The 27,894-nt window shown below is 40.5% G+C and overlaps 1 protein-coding gene across 4 annotated transcripts; it reads left to right on the top strand.

Moving 5' to 3' along the window:
• The first annotated feature begins 59 nt into the window (after positions 1–59).
• Positions 60–27,011, top strand: LOC311153420 (uncharacterized protein). Of its 4 annotated transcripts, none has more exons than XM_084205304.1 (26): positions 60–159; positions 1,649–1,765; positions 2,847–2,951; positions 3,311–3,442; positions 4,191–4,340; positions 5,157–5,294; positions 5,905–6,021; positions 6,425–6,532; positions 9,898–10,014; positions 11,098–11,202; positions 11,551–11,682; positions 12,430–12,579; positions 13,396–13,533; positions 14,175–14,291; positions 14,690–14,797; positions 18,171–18,287; positions 19,504–19,608; positions 19,967–20,098; positions 20,839–20,988; positions 21,808–21,942; positions 22,562–22,678; positions 23,078–23,185; positions 23,581–23,694; positions 23,997–24,110; positions 24,844–25,030; positions 25,877–27,011. In XM_084205304.1, exons 1-24 carry the CDS (start codon positions 107–109, stop codon positions 24,100–24,102), a joined length of 2,871 nt encoding a protein of 956 aa, XP_084061430.1. In that variant the 5' UTR covers positions 60–106; the 3' UTR covers positions 24,103–24,110; positions 24,844–25,030; positions 25,877–27,011. The 4 variants fall into 4 exon arrangements, with proteins under 4 accessions (XP_084061430.1, XP_084061429.1, XP_084061431.1 ...); XM_084205303.1 differs by having other exon boundaries at positions 21,805–21,942; XM_084205305.1 differs by lacking the exons at positions 23,581–23,694; positions 23,997–24,110; positions 24,844–25,030; positions 25,877–27,011 and adding an exon at positions 23,415–23,567 and having other exon boundaries at positions 21,805–21,942.
• The last annotated feature ends 883 nt before the right edge of the window (positions 27,012–27,894 follow it).

Raw genomic sequence — 27,894 nt, 5'->3', positions numbered from 1 at the left:
CGCGCCTGCGCTCCCTGCGGGAGGACGGGCCGCGCCTGCGCTGCCGCCGCAGCCGGGCCGGGCCGGGCCGGGACCGTGTCGGGCCGGGCCCCCGCCCGCCTCGGCTATGTCCGGCGGGCCGCGCCGCCCGGGCGCAGCGGAGCCGGGCGGGCTGCGCAGGTGAGAGCGGCCGCGGGGGCACGGGGAGCGGGGCGGGCGGGGGTGCGGCGCTGCCCCTGCCGAGGCGGCTCCGGAGGCAGGTGCCGGCTGTGCAGCCCGTGCTCCCCCGGCACACGGCCCCTTCTCCTGCGGCCTCGCCCCCCGTGCGGGGGCTCCTTCAGCCTCCTCTGTCGGTGGCGAGTGAGGGACCAGCAGCCCCGGGCAGAGCCTGTGGGCTCGGCGAGATGCCCCAGCCCGGCAGGGAGCACTGGGGCTTGGTGTCAGGCTGGAGTGGGCGGGCAGTGCAAGGCAAATACTGGGTGTTGGTAAAAGACGTAATTTTCGGTCATCATTTCCCCTTACAAACAGTGTCGTACTTAAGGCGTGTGTTGTAGTGTACGTAAGCTGGTGTAAAAATTGTTTTCTTTCAAGTCGTTAAACCGAGTAATTGTTTAAGGTGGTAAGGGAAGGGTTGTAATCATTTATTGCCTTGGAGAAAAGTGAGCGGGTTTGGAAGCAGGCCATTTCCCTGTGTCTGTGATGCTGAGGAAGCTGTTCGTGCCGTGTGGTGTGGTACCTTCGAGCCCTCTGGGAGCAGGAAACTCCCAAAGACAGGCAGGGGGCAGGAGGAAGGGAAAGAAAACACGGGCGGTTAACAAAGGAGTAAAACATCAAAAATTCTTTCTTCTCCCTTGTTGAGCTAAGGGCAGAGAGCTGGCCTATACAGAGCAGTGTGTTTGCTGTTAGTCACACATACAAAAACATGTTACTGAGGCTGCAGTGCCAGGTCATTCTCTCAGGCAGGTGTGGTGATGGATCTGCAGCTGCCGAGCTGAGCCCAGAAGCCAGCTCTGGTGTTGGGAGATGCTACGGTTGTGTTATGCTTAGTAAGCTGTCATTTAAGATGTCAAAGCCTCCAGAACAAAAAAGGAGTTTGTAGAGAACTCAGCCCTTAAGCAATCCCTGGCTGACCTGCCAGTGTGCTGTGAGCACTACAGGCAGCTTCCTGTCCCAGGCTTCCTTGTGAGGGCTCCAGAATTTCCTCTATGAAAGTGTTTCCACATAAACAGTTGACCTACTTCTCCCTAGCCATTGCATTGAAGTGTAGTTTCTGGACTTGCCTTTTCTGTGAGTTTACTACTGGATGGGGCAGTAAATAAATGTCAAGTAACGCACTGCTGACAGAGGATGGACATGCCCACAAGTCCATAAACGGTGGTGGCAGTCCTCAATTAGTTTTTTCTTCCCCACCAGTTTGTTTGCAACGAGAGTCTATTTTTTGTTGTCAAAACCCTAAGTGTTTATTTGAAAATTGTGATGTCTTAATTGCACTGGTCAAAGATACTTCCTCAGCAATTGCACCAACACTTTGTTAAGTATGCGTTGCCTGAGTAAGTTGATATGAATCACGCATGTGTATGCCAAATCAAATTGCCCATCTTTGATTTTTATAGGCCATGTTCAGTGGCTACCAGTGACTTGATTTCAGATGAAAATTCTTCTTTTCTAGTTCTGTGCAACATCCACACTGCTGGCATCAAGAGCGGGAACATAGAAGCTGCAATGATTCCAATTCTCTGGTGTTGCAGGAATATCAATGTGGCCATTCAGACCACTGGCTGGAGAGGTAAGGAGTAAGTGTACATTCCTTTTACATCTCCACTTTGCTCCACTCTTCTTTAGGACTCCAAGAAAATCTTGGACAGGTTTAGGTTGAGTGTTCTCCTCTAATAGAGTAGCACAGAGTTAGGAGATGATAGCTGCAACATGCCTAAAGAACACCATCCAGTGTGTCTCATGGAAATACATGCCACAGTGTTAGCAAAAATGACAGGGAGAAGGGCTATGTGCTGAAGCAGTAGTTTAAGCCTTTTATTGCTGGAGTCTTTGATATTAGTATAAAACTCCCAATGAAGCCATTTGCTGTTTTTTTGTATTTTCCTTTTGCATCTTTATGTGTCAATGTGGGCAGACCATCTTTGTCTCTTCACAGTCCCCTTGGTATATTCAGCTGTACTGCAGTTTTTAGTGAGCACCTTTTTTTTCCTGTAGTCCATTCCTGAGGACAATTTGAGACAAGATAGAACTCTATCCTTGGATAATTCTAGGACTATTTTGCTTGGCTTTTGGATATTCTAGACTAAAGACCCAAGGTGGAGGAAGTGGTTGAGACTGGTTGAGATTTACAGTCTGATAGCAAGGGTGCAAAGTGTTGAGTGCTGAGATATGTGCAGAAATCTGAACAGAATGTAAGAGGAAATGTTTTACTAAGGGTCCATGAAAATATATTTTTGTGTGATTCATACATTTGTGAGTACTCCATTATATGAATGTGATTTTAATTTTTGATGGCATGTTGCATTACTCTTCCTCAATGGATCTGTTCCTTTTCAATGTGGAGTCTTGGTCGTGTGTTTAAAATGACATTGTCAGCTTGCATGGTAATTTCATCTGTTGCTTTAAAACCATTTAGGGAAGGTATGACTATCAGCTAAATGTGCTTCTGTGTTACTTACATGTCTTGTTAAATGTTGGGGCATTAAAGTTGACATAACAGGAGAGGCTGAAGAGGACTTAAAACTGAAATAGAGAAGGAACATGCCCATGGTCTTACCATTGTGGAGTTGGTTTTGTCCATTACTGATGTTTCTGTTGATTAATTTTGTCCAAGCAGCAAACATTCATGTTGAACTTCCATTACTTTCTAGCTTTCCAACACCAGAACATTCTAGGCTGCTTTCCAGTTGCCCCAGCTGGGAAGGTAGAACTGAAGAAGGCAAAACAATGAGGACCACAAATAAAAAAATGACGAAGTAGGTATTGAACTATTACTGCTTGTTTTTGCGTTTGGTTTTAGCAACAACCATCTGATGATCCCTGACTTGTTCACTGCAATAACAAAGATTGAAATCACAGACAGGCTGTTTCATATCAAGCCTGAAGGAAGCCTGAAGGAGAGAGTAGCATTGAAAAGCTTTATCTCAAAAGCTACTTGTTTATTTGAGATTCCGATTTGATTAGCACAATTTTCACTTCTGTGAACTAGAGAGGTAAGAGTTGTGCTTCCTGTCAGTCATTAAGAATAAAGGGCAATTCTAGAATATGTGTTTATGTAAAATCCTATAAAGCTACTAAGGTTGCTTACAACTTAATTTTTATTTTTATTTTCAAGTTCTATTTCAAGCAACTCTGCCAATCCAGCTGAAAGGGAAACTGATGAAGTGGTCCTGAGGAGACGACAAAAACAGATCAATTTTGGCAAGAATACCCTGGCATATGACAGATACATTAAAGAAGTCCCAAAGTAAGTTGCCCTCTGTTGCAGAATTTCAGATGAACTCTTAGTTGTTCCTGGTGGATGTGTGTAGAATAGCACACAACCTTAGTTCTCTTGAAATTCTTCCTGTGGTTTGTACTGCTGAGTGTGACATTAGATGATGTGTGATGTCTCTGGGTAATTTTGGTCAGCTGTCCCAGCACTTTTCCCTCTCATCTTAGTGTTCATTCTCACCTTAGTGTCTGTGGGGGAAGGAGAAGGCCTTGAAGCTGTGCAAGCTCTGTTCAGTCATGCCCAAAAATCAGTGTGTTTATCAGCACTGTGTTAGCAATTAATGCAAAACACATCACCACAGGGACTGCTGGGGAGGAAGGTAGCTCCATCCTCGACAGTCTGAGTACAATACTAAACAAAAGAACCTGCACTTGGCTCAGGAAAAGTAAAGTAGGAGGAGCTGGAGGTTAGTGTAATATTGAAGAAGTATGAGTTAGGCTTCTGTTTGATCTTTATTCCTGGGCAACAAGGCTTTGCTTTTGGCAGCTGTGAGAGTGCTGTGCTGGATGAGCCTCCAGTCTGACTCAGCACATTATGGTTACTTGTTGCTTTTGTGATTCATTTTTGGTAATGTCTTACACACCTTTCATTGAAGTGCTTAAAAATATGAACATTTCTTTATTTGACCAATGATGCTTTTGTAACCTGATGGTCTAAGGATTCTTTTTAAGGAAAGTACTCCTTATGCTCTGAGATAACAAATGTTGCTGTGTGTTTCCAGGAACCAGCGACTTCCTGGGGTTCACCCTACAACTCCCAACAAGTTCAAGAAGTACAGCCGTAGGTCCTGGGACCGGCAGATCAAGCTGTGGAAGATAGCCCTGCATGCCTGGGATCCTCCTGCTGAAGAAACCTGGGATCTGCAGCCCATGTATGTTCAATGGGTGAATCAAGTCAGGGCTTAAGGAATTTAAGGTGGGCTCTGTGGTTCAATAGAGCGTTCCAGAGTGGGAGTAAAAAGATCAGACTCAACTCTGGGAGTCTTCTTGAATGCTTTGTTTTCTGTTAGGATTCTGTTAGTCTTCAAGATATTGCAGTTATTTAGTCTAAGTTAATCTGCAGTCAGGTGTTCTGGGGAGAAAGGTATTTGGTCTGCCTGTAGTAGCACATTCCCTTCCCGTTTGTATTTACACTGGTGGTCACAAGGTAATGTTACTTTTCTGGAAAGGGACAGACACGAGCAGAAATTTGGCAATTATTGTTCCTTGACCTTGATAACTTTCCATCTTTCCTTTTCCTGAGGTCAGTGGAACCACACTGTGCCTCCTACACTGTCAATATGTGAGAGGATTTGAGTTGTTTAAGTAGTTGAGAGAGAGATTTCTGTGCTCTCTGCAGGATGGTGGCAACTGTGTTCAAGAAGGAAATATTTTCGTCTTTTCCAAAGTTTGAACTTCTGTAACAAGGCTGGTTCTGCTACTTAATGCCACCTCATTCTTTGCAAGATTTGGACTAGTAAATTGGGAGGAGAAGAGTGAATGGAATTCTCCTGGCTCTGTTGCTGCACTGTGTAGATAGTTTTACCTGTGTTGTAATTGACCTGTGGTAGAAGTTTCAGTTTTTATGCCATTTGGGTGTCATATGGGATTAACCGTTAATTCTTACTGCTGCTGAACTGTTTTCTGTTTGGAGCAGTAAGCCAGATGGACAGTTTTTTAAAGCTTTTTCTTTTTCCTGTTGTTTTTAGCAGTACAGAACCTTCAGGTAGTTCCCAGGAATGGTTCTGCAAAGATGAGGATGTTCCTGGCTCCTTTGTGTTTGAGGAAAAGCAGACGAGAAATGTGTGTGAAGATGAAAGCAGGTGGAGTGCCCACACACCTGAGAGGTATGAGAGCAAACTTATGGTATGAGTGCTTAACTTAGGGAAAGAATTCAGTAGAGGTCAGTGCTGTCAGGTTTTTGTAGGAAATGTTTAGTGTGGAGGGGCAGTTAATACTCAGCTTTGGGGTTTCACACTTTTGTTGCTGTTGAATGTAATCCATCAGAGGCACAGAGCACGAAATATGGAAAAATTACCATCACTGCTGAATTACATGATTTAACAGAAGGAAATGCAGTGTTTTTCAGCTTCTCAGTTTATTCAGCAGAGGTTTCTTTACCCATTGCTGGTATGTTCTGAAAGTAGGGGAGCTTTTTCAGGAGCAGGAGTCCCCATCCTTCCTAGTGTTGTGCCTGCCTGCAGCACAGCAGGGAGGCTGACTGTGGCACGCACTTCTCTGTTTACTGAAATATCTTGTCCTGGGGGGATGTGTGCAAAGCTCAAAATGGTTTTGCTTCCAAACTCTGAGAGATTTGCCCAGTGTTCCTCTGTGTGACTGAAGAATCGTAGCCCAGAAGAAAACTTCCTCAGCAGCATATGCTGTCATTTAGCAGAAGAGTGATAAACATTTGAACACAGATGAAAAATGTTACGTGTGTAAAATCTGTTTTTGTAGTTCCTGTTCTCCCAATTCTTCTCCAGTATGGAAACGCAGAAGAAGAAACAATTCTGACTCCTCTGTGGTTTCAGAGAGCAAAAACCATTATCTGCAGATGTACCACACTCTGGAAAGGTATGAAATGATTCTCCATGTGGGAGTTCATTGCTACTGTGAATTGACTTTTGGAACATGACTGGTATTTTCCCCTCCCTCCCCTTATTAATAGCTTTAATTGTATCTAAATGTGTGCAATGTAATGAGGAAGGGAGATCATGTCAGAATAATTGTGCTGTATGATAGCAAATATTGCAGTGCTCCATTGCAAAGTGGCAGTAGACACAGCACAGGTTGTGTTTTGTGTGTAGATTTAGGCAACACTAAGGATTTTGGCAGTTTAGTAGACATTTCACACTAACCTTAGTAAAAATGTTCATGCAGGTATGGTTTCTTCTCTCTGCTTAGCCCCCTTCTGAATAATTAAGAGGAACTCTGTTGCCACAGTGCATGGATTCAGAGATTTTAATTTTCTTTCCAGCCTCACTGACCCAGGACATCAGGACGCTTTTTCAAAGTGCTCAGAGTGGGAAGGCTTTGGTGAAAAAGATGAAGTAATGACAGTACAACAAAGTATAGAAATAACAAGGTAAATACCCCAGTGATTATGTTGTTATTTCTGTTTGTTGTTTATGCTTTTTTCCTTTTCTTTTTCATCTTTTCTGTCACTGGTCACTACTTTTTTTTTTTTTCTTTTTTTTCCCCTTCTTATATTTCCTCCAGCATGTGGTGTGTTTTTAGTTGTTATTTCTGTTCTTTGAATTTACTTGGCTTTTTCCACTCTGACTCTCTCCATCTGTTGCTTTCTGCTGCCTCTGCCATCCCAGGTAATGCTGGAAAATGATGAGCCCCTTTCACACAGTGTCTTGTGGAAAGAATTGGAAGTTTGGCTCTCACTTCCTCAGCCCAAGAGCTGGAAGGTTCCTCTATCTGTCTCCCTAGAGATTAAGCTGTTTTGTAGTGATAGCAAACAAACAAAAAAAAAAGCAAAACAGTACAAAACAAAAAACCTTAAGTAATGCAATGACTAAAATATTTACTTAAAGAAATTTATTTTTTTATTATTGTGTGTCAATCACTGATAGTGATTTAGTTTTGCAGTTCCATGTCTGTATGCTTTTCCACATTACTAATTTGTGGGTCGGCAATGTTAGTAGTCTGAAGTATATTATATAAATGTGATGTCATAAAACTAAAGACAGTCTGTGGGTGGGTTGTGTCAGTACAAATACCCCATATGATTGTATCATGTATAGCCCAAATTTCCCACCATGCTACAGCTCAACAGCTGGGCAGATCTTTCTGAAAACATGGCTCATGGCTATATTATTTACTTCCACAGTTTGTAATGTTCCAGAGTATATTGGGAAAATATGTTACCTGTTGTTTCTTTAGGTTAACAAAATTTGTCAACCCAAAAAAGGCAATTTTTTTTTTTTTGCAAGCAGGAGATATTTTTAATCCATTTTATGAGTACAGTTTTTCTACCATGAGGTTTGGCATAGCTTGAAACCAAAATACCAAGTTATCGTGTGATCTCTACAGTATGAGTATTTTTATTATATGTGTGTAAACTGGATTAAATTGCCCAGAGAAGTTGTGGATGCCCCATTCTTGGAAGTGCAAAAAGGATTGAACAGGACTTTGAGCAACCTGGACTAGTGGAAGGTGTCTGTTCCCATGGCAGAGGGTTGGAACCGGATGATCTTTAAGGTCACCTCCAACTCAAACCTTTCTCTGATACTGTAAAACTTGCTAGACTGCAGCTAAGCACCATTCCATTCAGGACAACCCTCAGTAAGGCTGAGGTTCTCAGTGCCATTTTAAAGAAATGTTTGTGGACTTTGAGCTGTTTAAGGAATTGAGATATAAATACTCAAGCTCTTACATGGATCACAAGCCATTTTCTTCCAAAGACATACTGCAGGATTTCTCATTTGTGGTGTTTGGGGTTGGTGGGGTTTTTCTGCTAGGTAGCTTGCCTGTTTAAAATGAACAGTATTATTTGGATAGCCCTTAGGGAAAAGGCTGAATGAATACATGCAGTTAATCTCAAAACCCTCTGAAGAGCTCAATAAAAATACAGTCAATTCTTTGTAAGACTTCTGGTTTTAATTTAAAACTTATGTTTACCAGGTAAAACTTTATGTGAGTGGGAATCAGTCTGGCTTCTCTGTATGCAGTGTCTTACCTGAGAACATGGGAATAAATACAAATAGGGCTTACATTCTCCTGAAGGTGTACATGGTAAATCCTCCTTGGATGGATTTCCCTACTGCAGCCTGAATGCACAGGGTTGCATAAATGGAATGTATGAAATCTCTGTAAGAACCTCAGGAGGGAGAAAAACGCCTCCAAATACTTTTCACAACTACCAGATGGGAAGGAGTGACATTGTATGTCATGAAATCCGCAGGGGCAATGACTGAAAATTTGTCTTTCCAAGGAAGCGCTGGCATTGTAGCAATGGTGTATTGTATATAAAACATTTTTTAATTCTGTGAGTAACACAGCTCACTATGTAAAATTTGTATAAAAATTTATTAAGGGATAAAAGTGATATAATCCAGCTCTGGGGTGCTTGGATATTTGTCAAAACCACACAGTTGACTTAAACCATATTCTCTATATTTTGTTTCATTACAGGTGGTACATGCATATTCATAAGAGTTTATACATATTCAAACATTGTTTTGAGTTTAGATGTTCTTTTGCTTGGTTTTAACCTTTGTCTTGTCTTCATGCCATCTTGTAGCTTAAACTAATGTATTTTATTTCTTCTTGTGGTTCCATCCTGTTGTATTTTCACTCCCTGATAATGAGATTTAATAAATCCTTTTTTTGGTGCTCTGGTTTCTGTTTCAGTTATCTTGTCTTGTAGATAATATAGTCCCTGGATGGGGAAAATCACCTCATTATTTTACACCATTTTCTGAGTTGGTTACATGAAAAATCACTTCAACATTTCATGGTCTCTTTTATGCTACGGTGTAAAATAGCAAATATTACACTACTATTTCTAAAAGCTATATGGCGCATATATAAAATGACAGATTATACTATAGCAAAACCAATAATTACAAATCTACTCTATCAGGATTTTTCTGATCAATAATAACATGCAAAACAGAAGTTAATACATAAATGCAAAAGCCAGTAACTGTATTTATTATTTATAACACAAATATACAGAAATATGGTGTATTTACAGTGCAGAAGCTGCAGTGCCAGATCATTCTCTCAGGCAGGTGTGGTGGTGGATCTGCAGCTGCCGAGCTGAGCCCAGAAGCCAGCTCTGGTGTTGGGAGATGCTACGGTTGTGTTTTGCTTAGTAAGCTGTCATTTAAGATGTCAAAGCCTCCAGAACAAAAAAGGAGTATGTAGAGAACTCAGCCCTTAAGCAATCCCTGGCTGACCTGCCAGTGTGCTGTGAGCACTACAGGCAGCTCCCTGTCCTAGGCTTCCTTGTGAGGGCTCCAGAATTTCCTCTATGAAAGTGTTTCCACATAAACATTTGACCTACTTCTCCCTAGCCATTGCATTGAAGTCTAGTTTCTGGACTTGCCTTTTCTGTGAGTTTACTACTGGATGGGGCAGTAAATAAATGTCAAGTAACGCACTGCTGACAGAGGATGGACGTGCCCACAAGTCCATAAACGCTGGTGGCAGTCCTCAATTAGTTTTTTCTTCCCCACCAGTTTGTTTGCAACGAGAGTCTATTTTTTGTTGTCAAAACCCTAAGTGTTTATTTGAAAATTGTGATGCCTTAATTGCACTGGTCAAAGATACTTCCTCAGCAATTGCACCAACACTTTGTTAAGTATGTGTTGCCTGAGTAAGTTGATATGAATCACGCATGTGTATGCCAAATCAGATTGCCCATCTTTGATTTTTATAGGCCATGTTCAGTGGCTACCAGTGACTTGATTTCAGATGAAAATTCTTCTTTTCTAGTTCTGTGCAACATCCACACTGCTGGCATCAAGAGCGGGAACATAGAAGCTGCAATGATTCCAATTCTCTGGTGTTGCAGGAATATCAATGTGGCCATTCAGACCACTGGCTGGAGAGGTAAGGAATAAGTGTACATTCCTTTTACATCTCCACTTTGCTCCACTCTTCTTTAGGACTCCAAGAAAATCTTGGACAGGTTTAGGTTGAGTGTTCTCCTCCAATAGAGTAGCACAGAGTTAGGAGATGATAGCTGCATCATGCCTAAAGAACACCATCCAGTGTGTCTCATGGAAATACATGCCACAGTGTTAGCAAAAATGACAGGGAGAAGGGCTATGTGCTGAAGCAGTAGTTTAAGCCTTTTATTGCTGGAGTCTTTGATATTAGTATAAAACTCCCAATGAAGCCATTTGCTGTTTTTTTGTATTTTCCTTTTGCATCTTTATGTGTCAATGTGGGCAGACCATCTTTGTCTCTTCACAGTCCCCTTGGTATATTCAGCTGTACTGCAGTTTTTAGTGAGCACCTTTTTTTTCCTGTAGTCCATTCCTGAGGACAATTTGAGACAAGATAGAACTCTATCCTTGGATAATTCTAGGACTATTTTGCTTGGCTTTTGGATATTCTAGACTAAAGACCCAAGGTGGAGGAAGTGGTTGAGACTGGTTGAGATTTACAGTCTGATAGCAAGGGTGCAAAGTGTTGAGTGCTGAGATATGTGCAGAAATCTGAACAGAATGTAAGAGGAAATGTTTTACTAAGGGTCCATGAAAATATTTTTAATGTAATTCATACATTTGTGAGTACTCCATTATATGAATGTGATTTTAATTTTTGATGGCATGTTGTGTTACTCTTTTCCTTAATGAATCTGTTCAATTTCAGTGTGAAGTCTTGGTCGTGTGTTTAAAATGACATTGTCAGCTTGCATGGTAATTTCATCTGTTGCTTTAAAACCATTTAGGGAAGGTATGACTATCAGCTAAATCTGCTTCTGTATTACTTACATGTCTTGTTAAATGTTGGGGCATTAAAGTTGACAGAAGAGGAGAGGCCGAAGGGGACTTAGAACTGAAATAGAGAAGGAACATGCCCATGGTCTTACCATTGTGGAGTTGGTTTTGTCCATTACTGATGTTTCTGTTGATTAATTGTGTTACAAGCAGCAAACATTCATGTTGAACTCCCATTATTTTCTAGCTCTCCAACACCAGAACATTCTAGGCTGCTTTCCAGTTGCCCCAGCTGGGAAGGTAGAACTGGAGAAGGCAAAACAATGAGGACCACAAATAAAAAAATTATGAAGTAGGTATTGAACTATTACTGCTTATATTTACATTGGTTTTAGCAACAACCATCTGATGATCCCTGAATCGTTCACATGCAATAACAAAGATTTGAAATCACAGACAAGCTGTTTCATATCAAGCCTAAAGGAAGCCTGAAGGAGAGAGTAGCATTGAAAAGCTTTATCTCAAAAGCTACTTGTTTATTTGAGATTCCGATTTGATTAGCACAGCTTTCACTTCTGTGAACTACTTGTCTCACTGTCAGTCATTAAGAATACAGGGCAGTTCTAGAATATGTGTTTATGTAAATTCCTGTAAAGCTACTAAGGTTGCTTACGACTTAATTTTTATTTTTATTTTCAAGTTCTGTTTCAAGCAACTCTGCCAATCCAGCTGAAAGGGAAACTGATGAGGTGGTCCTGAGGAGGCGACAAAAACAGATCAATTTTGGCAAGAATACCCTGGCATATGACAGATACATTAGAGAAGTTCCAAAGTAAGTTGCTCTCTGTTGCAGAATTCCAGATGAACTCTTAATTGTTCCTGGTGGATGTGTGTAGAATAGCACACAACCTTAGTTCTCTTGAAATTCTTCCTGTGGTTTTTACTGCTGAGTGTGACATTAGATGATGTGTGATATCTCTGGGTAATTTTGGTCAGCTGTCCCAGCACTTTTCCCTCTCAGCTTCATGTTCCTCTCACCTTAGTGTCTGTGGGGGAAGGAGAAGGCCTTGAAGCTGTGCAAGCTCTGTTCAGTCATGCCCAAAAATCAGTGTGTTTATCAGCACTGTGTTAGCAATTAATGCAAAACACATCACCACAGGGACTGCTGGGGAGGAAGGTAGCTCCATCCTCGACAGTCTGAGTACAATACTAAACAAAAGAACCTGCACTTGGCTCAGGAAAAGTAAAGTAGGAGGAGCTGGAGGTTAGTGTAATATTGAAGAAGTATGAGTTAGGCTTCTGTTTCATCTTTATTCCTGAGCAACAAGGCTTTGCTTTTGGCAGCTGTGAGAGTCCTGTGCTGGATGAGCCTCCAGTCTGACTCAGCACATTATGGTTACTTGTTGCTTTTGTGATTCATTTTTGGTAATGTCTTACACACCTTTCAGTGAAGTGCTTAAAAATATGAACATTTCTTTATTTGACCAATGATGCTTTTGTAACCTGATGGTCTAAGGATTCTTTTTAAGGAAAGTACTCCTTATGCTCTGAGATAACAAATGTTGCTGTGTGTTTCCAGGAACCAGCGACTTCCCGGGGTTCACCCGACAACTCCCAACAAGTTCAAGAAGTACAGCCGTAGGTCCTGGGACCGGCAGATCAAGCTGTGGAAGATAGCCCTGCATGCCTGGGATCCTCCTGCTGAAGAAACCTGGGATCTGCAGCCCATGTATGTTCAATGGGTGAATCAAGTCAGGGCTTAAGGAATTTAAGGTGGGCTCTGTGGTTCAATAGAGCGTTCCAGAGTGGGAGTGAAAAGATCAGACTCAACACTGGGAGTCTCCTTGAATGCTTTGTTTTCTGTTAGGATTCTGTTAGTCTTCAAGATATTGCAGTTATTTAGTCTAAGTTAATCTGCAGTCAGGTGTTCTGGAGAGAAAGGTATTTGGTCTGCCTGTAGTAGCATATTCCCTTCCCCTTTGTATTTACACTGGTGGGCACAAGGTAATGTTACTTTTCTGGAAAGGGACAGACACGAGCAGAAATTTGGCAATTATTGTTCCTTGACCTTGATAACTTTCCATCTTTCCTTTTCCTGAGGTCAGTGGAACCACACTGTGCCTCCTACACTGTCAATATGTGAGAGGATTTGAGTTGTTTAAGTAGTTGAGAGAGAGTTATCTGTGCTCTCTGCAGGATGGTGGCAACTGTGTTCAAGAAGGAAATATTTTAATCTTTTCCAAAGTTTGAACTTCTGTAACAAGGCTGGTTCTGCTACTTAATGCCACCTCATTCTTTGCAAGATTTGGACTAGTAAATTGGGAGGAGAAGAGTGAATGGAATTCTCCTGACTCTGTTGCTGCACTGTGTAGATAGTTTTACCTGTGTTGTAATTGACCTGTGGTAGAAGTTTCAGTTTTTATGCCATTTGGGTGTCATATGGGATTAACTGTTAATTCTTACTGCTGCTGAACTGTTTTCTGTTTGGGGCAGTAAGCCAGATGGACAGTTTTTTAAAGCTGTTTCTTTTTCTTGCTGTATTTAGCAGTACAGAACCTTCAGGTAGTTCCCAGGAATGGTTCTGCAAAGATGAGGATGTTCCTGGCTCCTTTGTGTTTGAGGAAAAGCAGACGAGAAATGTGTGTGAAGATGAAAGCAGGTGGAGTGCCCACACACCTGAGAGGTATGAGAGCAAACTTATGGTATGAGTGCTTAACTTAGGGAAAGAATTCAGTAGAGGTCAGTGCTGTCAGGTTTTTGTAGGAAATGTTTAGTGTGGAGGGGCAGTTAATACTCAGCTTTGGGGTTTGACACTTCTGTTGCTGTTGACACTTCTTTGGGGTTTGACACTTCTGTTGCTGTTGAATGTAATCCATCAGAGGCACAGAGCACGAAATATGGGAAAATTACCATCACTGCTGAATTACATGATTTAACAGAAGGAAATGCAGTGTTTTTCAGCTTCTTATTCAGCAGAGGTTTCTTTACCCATTGCTGGTACTTTCTGAAAGTAGGAGAGCTTTTTTAGGAGCAGGAGTCCCCATCCTTCCTAGTGTTGTGCCTGCCTGCAGCACAGCAGGGAGGCTGACTGTGGCACGCACTTCTCTGTTTACTGAAATATCTTGTCCTGGGGGGATGTGTGCGAAGCTCAAAATGGTTTTGCTTCCAAACTGTGAGAGATTTGCCCAGTGTTCCTCTGTGTGACTGAAGAATCATAGCCCAGAAGAAAACTTCCTCAGCAGCATATGCTGTCATTTAGCAGAAGAGTTATAAACATTTGAACACAGATGAAAAAGGTTACGTGTGTAAAATCTGTTTTTGTAGTTCCTGTTCTCCCAATTCTTCTCCAGTATGGAAACGCAGAAGAAGAAACAATTCTGACTCCTCTGTGGTTTCAGAGAGCAAAAACCATTATCTGCAGATGTACCACACTCTGGAAAGGTATGAAATGATTCTCCATGTGGGAGTTCATTGCTACTATGAATTGACTTTTGGAATATGACTGGTATTTTCCCCTCCCTTTATTAATGGCTTTAATTGTATCTAAATGTGTGCAGTGTAATGAGGAAGGGAGATCATGTCAGAATAATTGTGCTCTATGATAGCAAATATTACAGTGCTCCATTGCAAAGTGGCAGTAGACACAGCACAGGTTGTGTTTTGTGTGTAGATTTAGGCAACACTAAGGATTTTGGCAGTTTAGTAGACATTTCACACTGCCTTAATAAAAATGTTCATGCAGGTATGGCTTCTTCTCTCTGCTTAGCCCCCTTCTGAATAATTAAAAGGAACTCTGTTGCCACGGTGCATGGATTCAGAGATTTTCATTTTCTTTCCAGCCTCACTGACCCAGGACATCAGGACGCTTTTTCAAAGTGCTCAGAGTGGGAAGGCTTTGGTGAAAAAGATGAAGTAATGACAGTACAACAAAGTATAGAAATAACAAGGTAAGTACCCCAGTGATTATGTTGTTATTTCTGTTTGTTGTTTATGCTTTTTTCCTTTTCTTTTTCATCTTTTCCGTCACTAGTCACTACTTTTTTTTTTTTCTTTTTTTCCCCCTTCTTATATTTCTTCCAGCATGTGGTGTGTTTTTAGTTGTTATTTCTGTTCTTTGAATTTACTTGGCTTTTTCTACTCTGACTCTCTCCATCTGTTGCTTTCTGCTGCCTCTGCCATCCCAGGTAATGCTGGAAAATGATGAGCCCCTTTCACACAGTGTCTTGTGGAAAGAATTGGAAGTTTGGCTCTCACTTCCTCAGCCCAAGAGCTGGAAGGTTCCTCTATCTGTCTCCCTAGAGATTAAGCTGTTTTGTAGTGATAGCAAACAAACAAAAAAAAAAGCAAAACAGTACAAAACAAAAAACCTTAAGTAATGCAATGACTAAAATATTTACTTAAAGAAATTTATTTTTTTATTATTGTGTGTCAATCACTGATAGTGATTTAGTTTTGCAGTTCCATGTCTGTATGCTTTTCCACATTACTAATTTGTGGGTGGGGAATGTTAGTAGTCTGAAGTATATTATATAAATGTGATGTCATAAAACTAAAGACAGTCTGTGGGTGGGTTGTGTCAGTACAAATACCCCATATGATTGTATCATGTATAGCCCAAATTTCCCACCATGCTACAGCTCAACAGCTGGGCAGATCTTTCTGAAAACATGGCTCATGGCTATATTATTTACTTCCACAGTTTGTAATGTTCCAGAGTATATTGGGAAAGTATGTTACCTGTTGTTTCTTTAGGTTAACAAAATTTGTCAACCCAAAAAAGGCAATTTTTTTTTTTTTTGCAAGCAGGAGATATTTTTAATCCATTTTATGAGTACAGTTTTTCTACCATGAGGTTTGGCATAGCTTGAAATCAAAATACCAAGTTATCGTGTGATCTCTACAGTATGAGTATTTTTATTTTATGTGTGTAAACTGGATTAAATTGCCCAGAGAAGTTGTGGATGCCCCATTCTTGGAAGTGCAAAAGGGATTGAACAGGACTTTGAGCAACCTGGACTAGTGGAAGGTGTCTGTTCCCATGGCAGAGGGTTGGAACTGGATGATCTTTAAGGTCACCTCCAACTCAAACCCTTCTCTGATACTGTAAAACTTGCTAGACTGCAGCTAAGCACCATTCCATTCAGGACAACCCTCAGTAAGGCTGAGGTTCTCGGTGCCATTTTTAAAGAAATGTTTGTGGACTTTGAGCTGTTTAAGGAGTTGAGATATAAATACTCAAGCTCTTACATGGATCACAAGACATTTTCTTCCAAAGACATACTGCAGGATTTCTCATTTGTGGTTTTTGGGGTTGGTGGGGTTTTTCTGCTAGATAGCTTGCCTGTTTAAAATGAGCATTATTACTTGGATAGCCCTTAGGGAAAAGGCTGAATGAATACATGCAGTTAATCACAAAACCCTCTGAGGAGCTCAATAAAAATACAGTCAATTCTTTGTAAGACTTCTGGTTTTAATTTTAAACTTACGTTTACCAGGTAAAACTTTATGTGAGTGGGAATCAGTCTGGCTTCTCTGTATGCAGTGTCTTACCTGAGAACATGGGAATAAATACAGATAGGGCTTACATTCTCCTGAAGGTGTACATGGTAAATCCTCCTTGGATGGATTTTCCTACTGCAGCCTGAATGCACAGGGTTGCATAAATGGAAGAAAGTGTGTATGAAATCTCTAAGAACCTCAGGGGGGAGAAAAAAGCATCCAAATACTTTTCACAACTACCAGATGGGAAGGAGTGACACTGGATGTCATGAAATCAGCAGGGGCAATGACTGAAAATTTGTTTTTCCAAGGAAGTGCTGGCATTGTAGCAATGGTGTATCATATATATAAAACATTTTTTAATTCTGTGAGTAACACAGCTCACTATGTAAAATTTGTATAAAAATTTATTAAGGGATAAAAGTGATATAATCCAGCTCTGGGGTGCTTGGCTATTTGTCAAAAACACACAGTTGACTTTAACCATGTTCTCTATATTCTGTTTCATTACAGGTGGTACATGCATATTCATAAGAATTTATACATATTCAAACATTGTTTTGAGTTTAGATGTTCTTTTGCTTGGTTTTAACCTTTGACTTGTCTTCATGCCATCTTGTAGCTCAAACTAATGTATTTTATTTCTTCTTGTGGTTCCATCCTGTTGTATTTTCACTCCCTGATAATGAGATTTAATAAATTCTTTTTTTTGGTGCTCTGGTTTCTGTTTCAGTTATCTTGTCTTGTAGATAAGATAGTCCCTGAATGGGGGAAATCACCTCATTATTTTACACCATTTTCTGAGTTGGTTACATGAAAATTCACTTCAACATTTCATGGTCTCTTTTATGCTACAGTGAAAAATAGCATATATTACACTACTATTTCTAAAAGCTATACGGTGCATATATAAACTGACAGATTATACTATAGGAAAACCAGTAATTACAAATCACTCTATCAGGATTTTTCTGATCAATAATGACATGCAAAACAGAAGTTAATACAGAAATGCAAAAGCCAGTAGCTATATTTATTATTTATAACACAAATATATAGAAACATGGTGTATTTACAGTGCAGAAGCTGCAGTGCCAGATCATTCTCTCAGGCAGGTGTGGTGGTGGATCTGCAGCTGCCGAGCTGAGCCCAGAAGCCAGCTCTGGTGTTGGGAGATGCTACGGTTGTGTTATGCTTAGTAAGCTGTCATTTAAGATGTCAAAGCCTCCAGAACAAAAAAGGAGTATGTAGAGAACTCAGCCCTTAAGCAATCCCTGGCAGACCTGCCAGTGTGCTGTGAGCACTACAGGCAGCTCCCTGTCCTAGGCTTCCTTGTGAGGGCTCCAGAATTTCCTCTATGAAAGTGTTTCCACATAAACATTTGACCTACTTCTCCCTAGCCATTGCATTGAAGTGTGGTTTCTGGACTTGCCTTTTCTGTGAGTTTACTACTGGATGGGGCAGTAAATAAATGTCAAGTAACGCACTGCTGACAGAGGATGGACGTGCCCACAAGTCCATAAACGCTGGTGGCAGTCCTCAATTAGTTTTTTCTTCCCCACCAGTTTGTTTGCAACGAGAGTCTATTTTTTGTTGTCAAAACCCTAAGTGTTTATTTGAAAATTGTGATGTCTTAATTGCACTGGTCAAAGATACTTCCTCAACAATTGCACCAACACTTTGTTAAGTATGTGTTGCCTGAGTAAGTTGTTATGAATCACGCCTGTGTATTCCAAATCAAATTGCCCATCTTTGATTTTTATAGGCCATGTTCAGTGGCTACCAGTGACTTGATTTCAGATGAAAATTCTTCTTTTCTAGTTCTGTGCAACATCCACACTGCTGGCATCAAGAGCAGGAACATAGAAGCTGCAATGATTCCAATTCTCTGGTGTTGCAGGAATATCAATGTGGCCATTCAGACCACTGGCTGGAGAGGTAAGGAGTAAGTGTACATTCCTTTTACATCTCCACTTTGCTCCACTCTTCTTTAGGACTCCAAGAAAATCTTGGACAGGTTTAGGTTGAGTGTTCTCCTCTAATAGAGTAGCACAGAGTTAGGAGATGATAGCTGCATCATGCCTAAAGAACACCATCCATGTGTCTCATGGAAACAGTGTTAGCAAAAATGACAGGGAGAAGGGCTATGTGCTGAAGCAGTAGTTTAAGCCTTTTATTGCTGGAGTCTTTGATATTAGTACAAAAGTCCCAATGAAGCCATTTGCTGTTTTTCTTGTATTTTCCTTTTGCATCTTTATGTGTCAATGTGGGCAGACCATCTTTGTCTCTTCTCAGTCCCCTTGGTATATTCAGCTGTACTGCAGTTTTTAGTGAGCAGCTTTTTTTTCCTGTAGTCCATTCCTGAGGACAATTTGAGACAAGATAGAACTCTATCCTTGGGTAATTCTATGAATATTTTGCTTGGCTTTTGGATATTCTAGACTAAAGACCCAAGGTGGAGGACGTGGTTAAGACTGGTTGAGATTTACAGTCTGATAGCAAGGGTGCAAAGTGTTGAGTGCTGAGATATGTGCAGAAAACTGAACAGAATGTAAGAGGAAGTGTTTTGCTAAAGGTACATAAAAATATTTTTTAATGTAATTCATACATTTCTGAGTACTCCATTGTATGCAGGTGATTTTAATTTTTGATGGCATGTTTAGTGTTGCTTTGTTAAGGAATGAATGTTTTGAAGAGCTTAGGAAAGGCCTTGTATTCAGGAGTGTTTTCTCTGCCTTTGGTCATAAAAAATACTGAGAGTAGGGCATGAGTGTGAGACTTAAGGGATGTGCCAGCAGTGTCTTGTGTTTCTCTTTTGCTGAGTGGATCTGTTCCTTTTCAGTGTGGAGTCTTTCTCGTGTGTTAAAATGACATTGTCAGCTTGCATGGTAATCTCATCTGTTGCTGTAAAACCATTTAGGGAAACTAAGAGTATCAGCTACATCTGCTTTTGTATTACTTACATGACTTGTTATATGGTAAGGCATTAAATTGACAGAGGAGGAGAGGCAGAAGGAGACTTAGAACTGAAATAGAGAAGGAACATGCTGATGGTTCTACAGTTGTGGGGCTGGTTTTGTCCATTATTGAGGTTTCTGTTGATTAATTGTGTCAAAGCAGCAAACATTCATGTTGAACTCCCATTACTTTCTAGCACTTCAACACCAGAACATTCTAGGCTGCTTTCCAATTGCCCCAGCTGGGAAGGTAGAACTGAAGAAGGCAAAACAATGAGGACCACAAATAAAAAAATGACGAAGTAGGTATTGAACTATTACTGCTTATTCTTGTATTTGGCTTTAGCAACAACCATCTGATGATCCCTGAATCGTTCACATGCAATAACAAAGATTGAAATCACAGACAGGCTGTTTCATATCAAGCCTGAAGGAAGCCTGAAGGAGAGAGTAGCATTGAAAAGCTTTATCTCAAAAGCTACTTGTGTGATTATTTGAGTTTCCGATTTGATTAGCACAGTTTTCACTTCTGTGAACTAGTGAGTAAGTGCTTCTTGTCAGTCATTAAGAATACAGGGCAGTTCTAGAAAATGTGTTTATGTAAAATCCTATAAAGCTATTAAGGTTGCTTACAATTTAATTTTTATTTTTATTTTCAAGTTCCGTTTCAAGCAACTCTGCCAATCCAGCTGAAAGGGAAACTGATGAGGTGGTCCTGAGGAGGCGACAAAAACAGATCAATTTTGGCAAGAATACCCTGGCATATGACAGATACATTAAAGAAGTCCCAAAGTAAGTTGCCCTCTGTTGCAGAATTTCAGATGAACTCTTAGTTGTTCCTGGTGGATGTGTGTAGAATAGCACACAACCTTAGTTCTCTTGAAATTCTTCCTGTGGTTTGTACTGCTGAGTGTGACATTAGATGATGTGTGATATCTCTGGGTAATTTTGGTCAGCTGTCCCAGCACTTTTCCCTCTCAGCTTCGTGTTCCTTAGTGTCTGTGGGGGAAGGAGAAGGCCTTGAAGCTGTGCAAGCTCTGTTCAGTCATGCCCAAAAATCAGTGTGTTTATCAGCACTGTGTTAGCAATTAATGCAAAACACATCACCACAGGGACTGCTGGGGAGGAAGGTAGCTCCATCCTCGACAGTCTGAGTACAATACTAAACAAAAGAACCTGCACTTGGCTCAGGAAAAGTAAAGTAGGAGGAGCTGGAGGTTAGTGTAATATTGAAGAAGTATGAGTTAGGCTTCTGTTTCATCTTTATTCCTGGGCAACAAGGCTCTGCTTTTGGCAGCTGTGAGAGTGCTGTGCTGGATGAGCCTCCAGTCTGACTCAGCACATTATGGTTACTTGTTGCTTTTGTGATTCACTTTTGGTAATGTCTTACACACCTTTCAGTGAAGTGCTTAAAAATATGAACATTTCTTTATTTGACCAATGACATTTTTGTAACCTGATGGTCTAAGGATTCTTTTTAAGGAAAGTGCTCCTTATGCTCTGAGATAACAAATGTTGCTGTGTGTTTCCAGGAACCAGCGACTTCCCGGGGTTCACCCTACAACTCCCAACAAGTTCAAGAAGTACAGCCGTAGGTCCTGGGACCGGCAGATCAAGCTGTGGAAGATAGCCCTGCATGCCTGGGATCCTCCTGCTGAAGAAACCTGGGATCTGCAGCCCGTGTATGTTCAATGGGTGAATCAAGTCAGGGCTTAAGGAATTTAAGGTGGGCTCTGTGGTTCATTAGAGCGTTCCAGACTGGGAGTAAAAAGATCAGACTCAACTCTGGGAGTCTTCTTGAATGCTTTGTTTTCCGTTAGGATTCTGTTAGTCTTCAAGATATTGCAGTTATTTAGTCTAAGTTAATCTGCAGTCAGGTGTTCTGGGGAGAAAGGTATTTGGTCTGCCTGCAGTAGCACATTCCCTTCCCCTTTATATTTACACTGGTGGGCACAAGGTAATGTTACTTTTCTGGAAAGCGACAGACACGAGCAGAAATTTGGCAATTATTGTTCCTTGACCTTGATAACTTTCCATCTTTCCTTTTCCTGAGGTCAGTGGAACCACACTGTGCCTCCTACATTGTCAATATGTGAGAGGATTTGAGTTGTTTAAGTAGTTGAGAGAGAGATTTCTGTGCTCTCTGCAGGATGGTGGCAACTGTGTTCAAGAAGGAAATATTTTTGTCTTTTCCAAAGTTTGAACTTCTGTAACAAGGCTGGTTCTGCTACTTAATGCCACCTCATTCTTTACAAAATTTGGACTAGTAAATTGGGAGGAGAAGAGTGAATGGAATTCTCTTGGCTGTGTTGTTGCACTGTGTAGATAGTTTTACATGTGTTGTAATTGACCTGTGGTAGAAGTTTCAGTTTTTATGCCATTTGGGTGTCATATGGGATTAACCGTTAATTCTTTCTGCTGCTGAACTGTTTTCTGTTTGGGGCAGTAAGCCAGATGGACCTTTTTTTAAAGCTGTTTCTTTTTCCTGCTGTATTTAGCAGTACAGAACCTTCAGGTAGTTCCCAGGAATGGTTCTGCAAAGATGAGGATGTTCCTGGCTCCTTTGTGTTTGAGGAAAAGCAGACGAGAAATGTGTGTGAAGATGAAAGCAGGTGGAGTGCCCACACACCTGAGAGGTATGAGAGCAAACTTATGGTATGAGTGCTTAACTTAGGGAAAGAATTCAGTAGAGGTCAGTGCTGTCAGGTTTTTGTAGGAAATGTTTAGTGTGGAGGGGCAGTTAATACTCAGCTTTGGGGTTTCACACTTTTGTTGCTGTTGAATGTAATCCATCAGAGGCACAGAGCATGAAATATGGGAAAATTACCATCACTGCTGAATTACATGATTTAACAGAAGGAAATGCAGTGTTTTTCAGCTTCTCAGTTTATTCAGCAGAGTACTGAGGTTTCATTACCCATTGCTGGTATGTTCTGAAAGTAGGGGAACTTTTTCAGGAGCAGGAGTCCCCCCATCCTTCCTAGTGTTGTGCCTGCCTGCAGCACAGCAGGGAGGCTGACTGTGGCACGCACTTCTCTGTTTACTGAAATATCTTGTCCTGGGGGGATGTGTGTGAAGCTCAAAATGGTTTTGCTTTCAAACTGTGCGAGATTTGCCCAGTGTTCCACTGTGTGACTGAAGAATCATAGCCCAGAAGAAAACTTCCTCAGCAGCATATGCTGTCATTTAGCAGAAGAGTGATAAACATTTGAACACAGATGAAAAATGTTACGTGTGTAAAATCTGTTTTTGTAGTTCCTGTTCTCCCAATTCTTCTCCAGTATGGAAACGCAGAAGAAGAAACAATTCTGACTCCTCTGTGGTTTCAGAGAGCAAAAACCATTATCTGCAGATGTACCACACTCTGGAAAGGTATGAAATGATTCTCCATGTGGGAGTTCATTGCTACTATGAATTGACTTTTGGAATATGACTGGTATTTTCCCCTCCCTTTATTAATGGCTTTAATTGTATCTAAATGTGTGCAATGTAATGAGGAAGGGAGATCATGTCAGAATAATTGTGCTGTATGATAGCAAATATTGCAGTGCTCCATTGCAAAGTGGCAGTAGACACAGCACAGGTTGTGTTTTGTGGGTAGATTTAGGCAACACTAAGGATTTTGGCAGTTTAGTAGACATTTCACACTAACCTTAGTAAAAATGTTCATGCAAGTATGGTTTCTTCTCTCTGCTTAGCCCCCTTCTGAATAATTAAGAGGAACTCTGTTGCCACAGTGCATGGATTCAGAGATTTTCATTTTCTTTCCAGCCTCACTGACCCAGGACATCAGGACGCTTTTTCAAAGTGCTCAGAGTGGGAAGGCTTTGGTGAAAAAGATGAAGTAATGACAGTACAACAAAGTATAGAAATAACAAGGTAAGTACCCCAGTGATTATGTTGTTATTTCTGTTTGTTGTTTATGTTTTTTCCTTTTCTTTTTCATCTTTTCCGTCACTAGTCAATACTTTTTTTTTTTTCTTTTCCCTTCTTACATTTCCTCCAGCATGTGGTGTGTTTTTAGTTGTTATTTCTGTTCTTTGAATTTACTTGGCTTTTTCCGCTCTGACTTTCCATCTGTTGCTTTCTGCTGCCTCTGCCATCCCAGGTAATGCTGGAAAATGATGAGCCCCTTTCACACAGTGTCTTGTGGAAAGAATTGGAAGTTTGGCTCTCACTTCCTCAGCCCAAGAGCTGGAAGGTTCCTCTATCTGTCTCCCTAGAGATTAAGCTGTTTTTAGTGACAGCAATGAGAGTTGTTTGTTTTTATGCAGTGCCTCGATTCCAACCTGTTGTTCTTCCATATGGAACAATTCAAAACAGAAGAAATCCAGCTTTTTTCTGCCTGACAGCAAGACTTGCAGAGATGCTGACTTCAGGCTGGAGAGGTATCAGATGCAGCTCATAATCTGGTGTTTGAGGGGTATTATTTTAATAGCTTAGTTGTTTTCGTGCTGTAATTCAATCCAAGCATTTATTATAAACATTTGATTTTTATTTTTATTTAGCTATTTTTTACTATTTGTCTTAGGGATATTTTGGTCAATATTTATATGTTGTGTGGTAAAATTATGTCTATGTTTTCATGTTATAGTCTCTGTTAATGTAAAAGGATTGTAGCTGTATTTAGTATTCAAATTTACCATAATAAAGCCACTTAGTCTTTGGTTTTTGGTTTTTGTATTTGTAGGCTTAAACTTTGTAGCAGTTTATTGGATGGACATCAGTCAGAATACCCTGACAGAGGATGGGAAAGTGCAAATGTTGAAGATACAATACTGAGGAAAAAAATCTAAATACCAAGGTGAGTTTGTGCTGACTACTTACCTGATCTGTTCTGTTTCAGTCACCCATACACAGTATCATTCTACAGAATCCAGCTGTTCAGTTCAGGCAGATCAGTTTCTCCTTTATTTTATTAGTAATTTATCCCATCCTCTTGCACTTAATACAACACCTTAATTAAAAGACCTGATCCTTCAGAGTTACTAAGTTGAAAGTGTTACCTGTCAGGCAGAAAATGTGTTTTTATCTCTCAATGAAAAGTGCCATTTTTTTTTTTTAAGTATTTCACTAGCACCTTTTCCGTCTCTTAATATTTTTGTGATGAAGTAACAGCTTGGCATTTGCAGCAGTAGATTTTAGTGAAAATTTTCTCTTGGACTGTAGATTCCTGTAGTGCATTAATAGGATGGGTGGTAATCGGGGTTAACCCCAGGTTTGTGTAGTTAGATTTTCTTTTGATCTACATTTGATGCAGGCTCTGAAACATGGACTAGGATATAAATGTCTGTTAATCAGTGATCTTTGAAAATTTTGCCTCATAAAACTTATGAAGAATATGGCCAAAATTGTTTTACACTTAGATTTTGTATTATAGCAATGTGAGGAAAAGGCAGCTAGAGCTTTTAAAAATTTTGCTGATGACATTTTTCTTTTGACTTTATTGATATTTAATTTAAATTCTTTGAACAAGAATAAGATTTAACATGCTTTCTCTTTTTTAAAGTGCTAATTCAATATTTGAAAATATCTAGTCTCTCTTGTATATAGAAGTATTGAAGAAGGAATTTCTCCTGTGACAGAAAAAGACTTGAAGAATAGGGATATAGTCTGAGATCAGCAGATCAAGTCTTGGAAAACTGGTGCTGTCATGTAGCATCTGAAAGAGGAAGAGATTTGCAGTAAGCATAAGTGCAATCAACATAAGGTGAAATTATTCAGGTAAAAGAAGCATCTCTGCATCACAGTTACGAGCCTATCTGGTTTCCATGTCGTTGATATTTAGCATTTTTGCAGTGATCTTTGTTGTGAATTAGGCTGTATTAAGGAGTGTATATATTCAGTGGGTTTGTAATCACATTTGTGCTAATTGTAAAAAGGCTCTGTTAGATGTAGAATGTATGAAGTGAAGGCCTTCTCTGTGGAGCAGCACATTGATTTTCTGGGATGGAAAGATCAGTATTTACAGCAACATTGCCTTTGACCTTGGCTTTTAAGTGTGATGAGCTCTAAATCTCAAGTGTCCGGAACTTTATCTGTGGAAGTTTAATCTTGCTTGAAAACATGGTAGAATTCCAAACTACCTCCCCTAAAAGAAAATTTCTGTCCTAAACCAGAATAAATGTGAATATATCCGGTTGATTTCTAGGGAAGAAATCTTAGTCCATAGGACACTTAAGATATGGCAGAAATCTGTTAATTAGAATTGAGATAAAAGTTTGTTTTATGAATTAATAATGACATTTAGATGAAAATTATGCAGGGGGTTGGGAAGAATAGGCTCAGCTGCTTCCTTTTCTCTCTGTCAAATACATCAGGAATGTAGAGAATCTAGTACTTTATTTTTTCAGTAATTTATGTTCTCAGAATGTCCCTACCAGCTGTAACACTTGCTTTAGTATGGACAGTATGGGTTTCTTCTTTACACTGTGCTAGAAGCTCACCAAATGCTCTCTTCCATTTACTGCTACTGTAACACTACAGCTTAAAAGAGGAAAATATTTTGTTGTTAATGCCTGGATATAGCATGCTTATAAAATGCTGTTACCTGCTTTTTTTTTTTTTTAGGTTTCTCCAGATCTTTATAGGGATAGATTGTTTTCTGCAAGCTGTGCCTCAAGTGTAAAACTCCAGATTACATGAAGCCTGTGCTGCAATGACAATGGATGTTCCTTAAAGCTTTCGTGAGGACATTCCTGCTGTGCCTGCTGCATTGGCAGGTGACATTGTGCATTAGATTTCAAAGGCTGCTTCAGGTGATGGATCCTGCCATTCCCTCTGGAGGTCTTGTTCCTCAGGGTGTGCTGATGCTTCACCAGTGAATGGGTCCAGTGTGGAGTCAGACTGAAAAAGGCAACCCCTTCAACCAAGGAACCTCATCTGCTCCACTGGACTAGAACTGGACATCCAGCCTGAAGAACTGCTTCAAAAGAATGTTGATAATTTCAGCCTTCCTCCAGCCATTAATGAAAAACTGTTCATAATTTTTGGATTGGGTCATCACCCATTTGGCCTATTTATTGTTCTCTGAGCTGTATTAAGGTAGCATTTGCCTAAGCCAGGTGAGAGAAGAGAAAGGAAAGGTCGATGGTTTATCAAAATCAGATCCTTTTCTTGAAGGGGTTGAGTGACTGTTAGAACAGCAGCACAGCTTAAATACCTGGATTTCGCTTTTATGTGTGTTGCAGCCTGACCCAAAGAGCCAGTCTACAGTTAAAGAGTAGGAGAGGATGCATTCAGTGCCTGTTGTTCCTACAACTATTGGGGATAAATAACAGTATTTGCAGTAGCCTGCTCATGTCCAGGCTAAGGGGTTGTGATGGTGTTGGGAAAGACTTTCCTTTTTTTATTCTGCTAGCACTGTGTGCAGGAGTTTGAAGTAAGAGCTGTGGCTACAGTGGTTTGGACTAAATCCACATGCAAGTTAGAAGAATTTTACAGGCCTTGTGTAGCATGTACTGGGATACCAATGGCTGCTAGAGCTGGGAGTTGTCTCTGCAGGAGTTTGGTTTTGCTTTCCCTTGCTATGGGGCTGGCAGTACCCAGGGTCAAGAGCCCATTGTGCTGCTGATTTTGAAGTAAGCTGCTTCCTCAGAAACTACTCTCACTCCCAAAATGTAATTTCCAGGCATGCTTAGGCATTTTTCCTAACACAAGGGTGTATCAGTCACAGACCACAGACCATTTGTGTGTACAAGGGACACATCTGTACAGCACTTTTCTAAGAGGTAATATTTAGAATCTTGTTGTTCCAGTATGCCTGTTTCCTTGTGATTTATGATGATTGTAAATAAAGGGAATGTGTTACATTTTTGGCAATTTGCCTTTATGCAGAAGAATTAAAGACTTGAATTAAAAATCCTTGTTAGTCTGCTTTTTGCAGTTGTGTTGTCAATTTGATTATAAAAGGAATATGTGGGTTCAGTAGTCCTTGTTTGTTTGGTTTGGGTAGTGATTTTGGATTTTTAGTTCTTGCTAAAAGAGGAAAAGAGGAGTCTTCAGAGATTAAAATTAGACTCTTGAAGGCAGTTTACAATTCTGGTTTTGTCCAGCCCCTCAGTTTTAAGGCATTGTAACTTAGTGGGAGGGAGCCACTGAAGTCCCAGCACCCATTCAGCCATGGAAAGGGGTCCTGCTAGAGAAGATGGAACTGCTAGTCGAGAGTAATAGGCTGTCAAGAAAAACTCATCTGAAGTATTTTATGAGTATTAAGTGTCCTTAAGCTTTTGCCTGTGATAGACATGGCTTGCAATGGATTTAGAGACACATCCATAGGATTTTGCAATTCAGCAGTCCTTAAAAGATCTTTGTATTTCTTGATTGAAGATATTAGACTAGACATAGCATAACCAAGCTGCCTGTGGCAGTTAAATTCGGAGCAGATTTATTCCCTAACCCAGATTCTGTGTGCTTGAGCAAGCTATGGTAGCACAAGGGAAGGAATGAAACAGCAGATGAAGTTTGAGGTCTGCTAAAGTAATTTCATGCAGTGCTGCCAGTGGATGTAGAGTCATCCTGTGTTCTAATTAGTAACCTCATTAGTCTAAATAGAGCAGTCAAAACTGGAATGCAGCCTGTCCATGCAC

Source organism: Fringilla coelebs, assembly GCF_963513975.1.
Source record: "Fringilla coelebs genome assembly, chromosome: 4".
Classification (NCBI taxonomy): Eukaryota; Metazoa; Chordata; class Aves; order Passeriformes; family Fringillidae; genus Fringilla; species Fringilla coelebs.
Note: the sequence above shows the minus strand (reverse complement) of the source record. Positions and strands in the feature narration are given on the sequence as shown.

Coding starts and splice junctions, on each gene's coding strand:
- LOC311153420 (XM_084205303.1), top strand. CDS start 107: ATGTCCGGCGGGCCGCGCCGCCCGGGCGCAGCGGAGCCGGGCGGGCTG. Junction 11,203..11,550: donor ACAAATAAAAAAATTATGAA/GTAGGTATTGAA, acceptor TTTATTTTCAAG/TTCTGTTTCAAGCAACTCTG. Junction 20,099..20,838: donor TACATTAAAGAAGTCCCAAA/GTAAGTTGCCCT, acceptor GTGTGTTTCCAG/GAACCAGCGACTTCCCGGGG.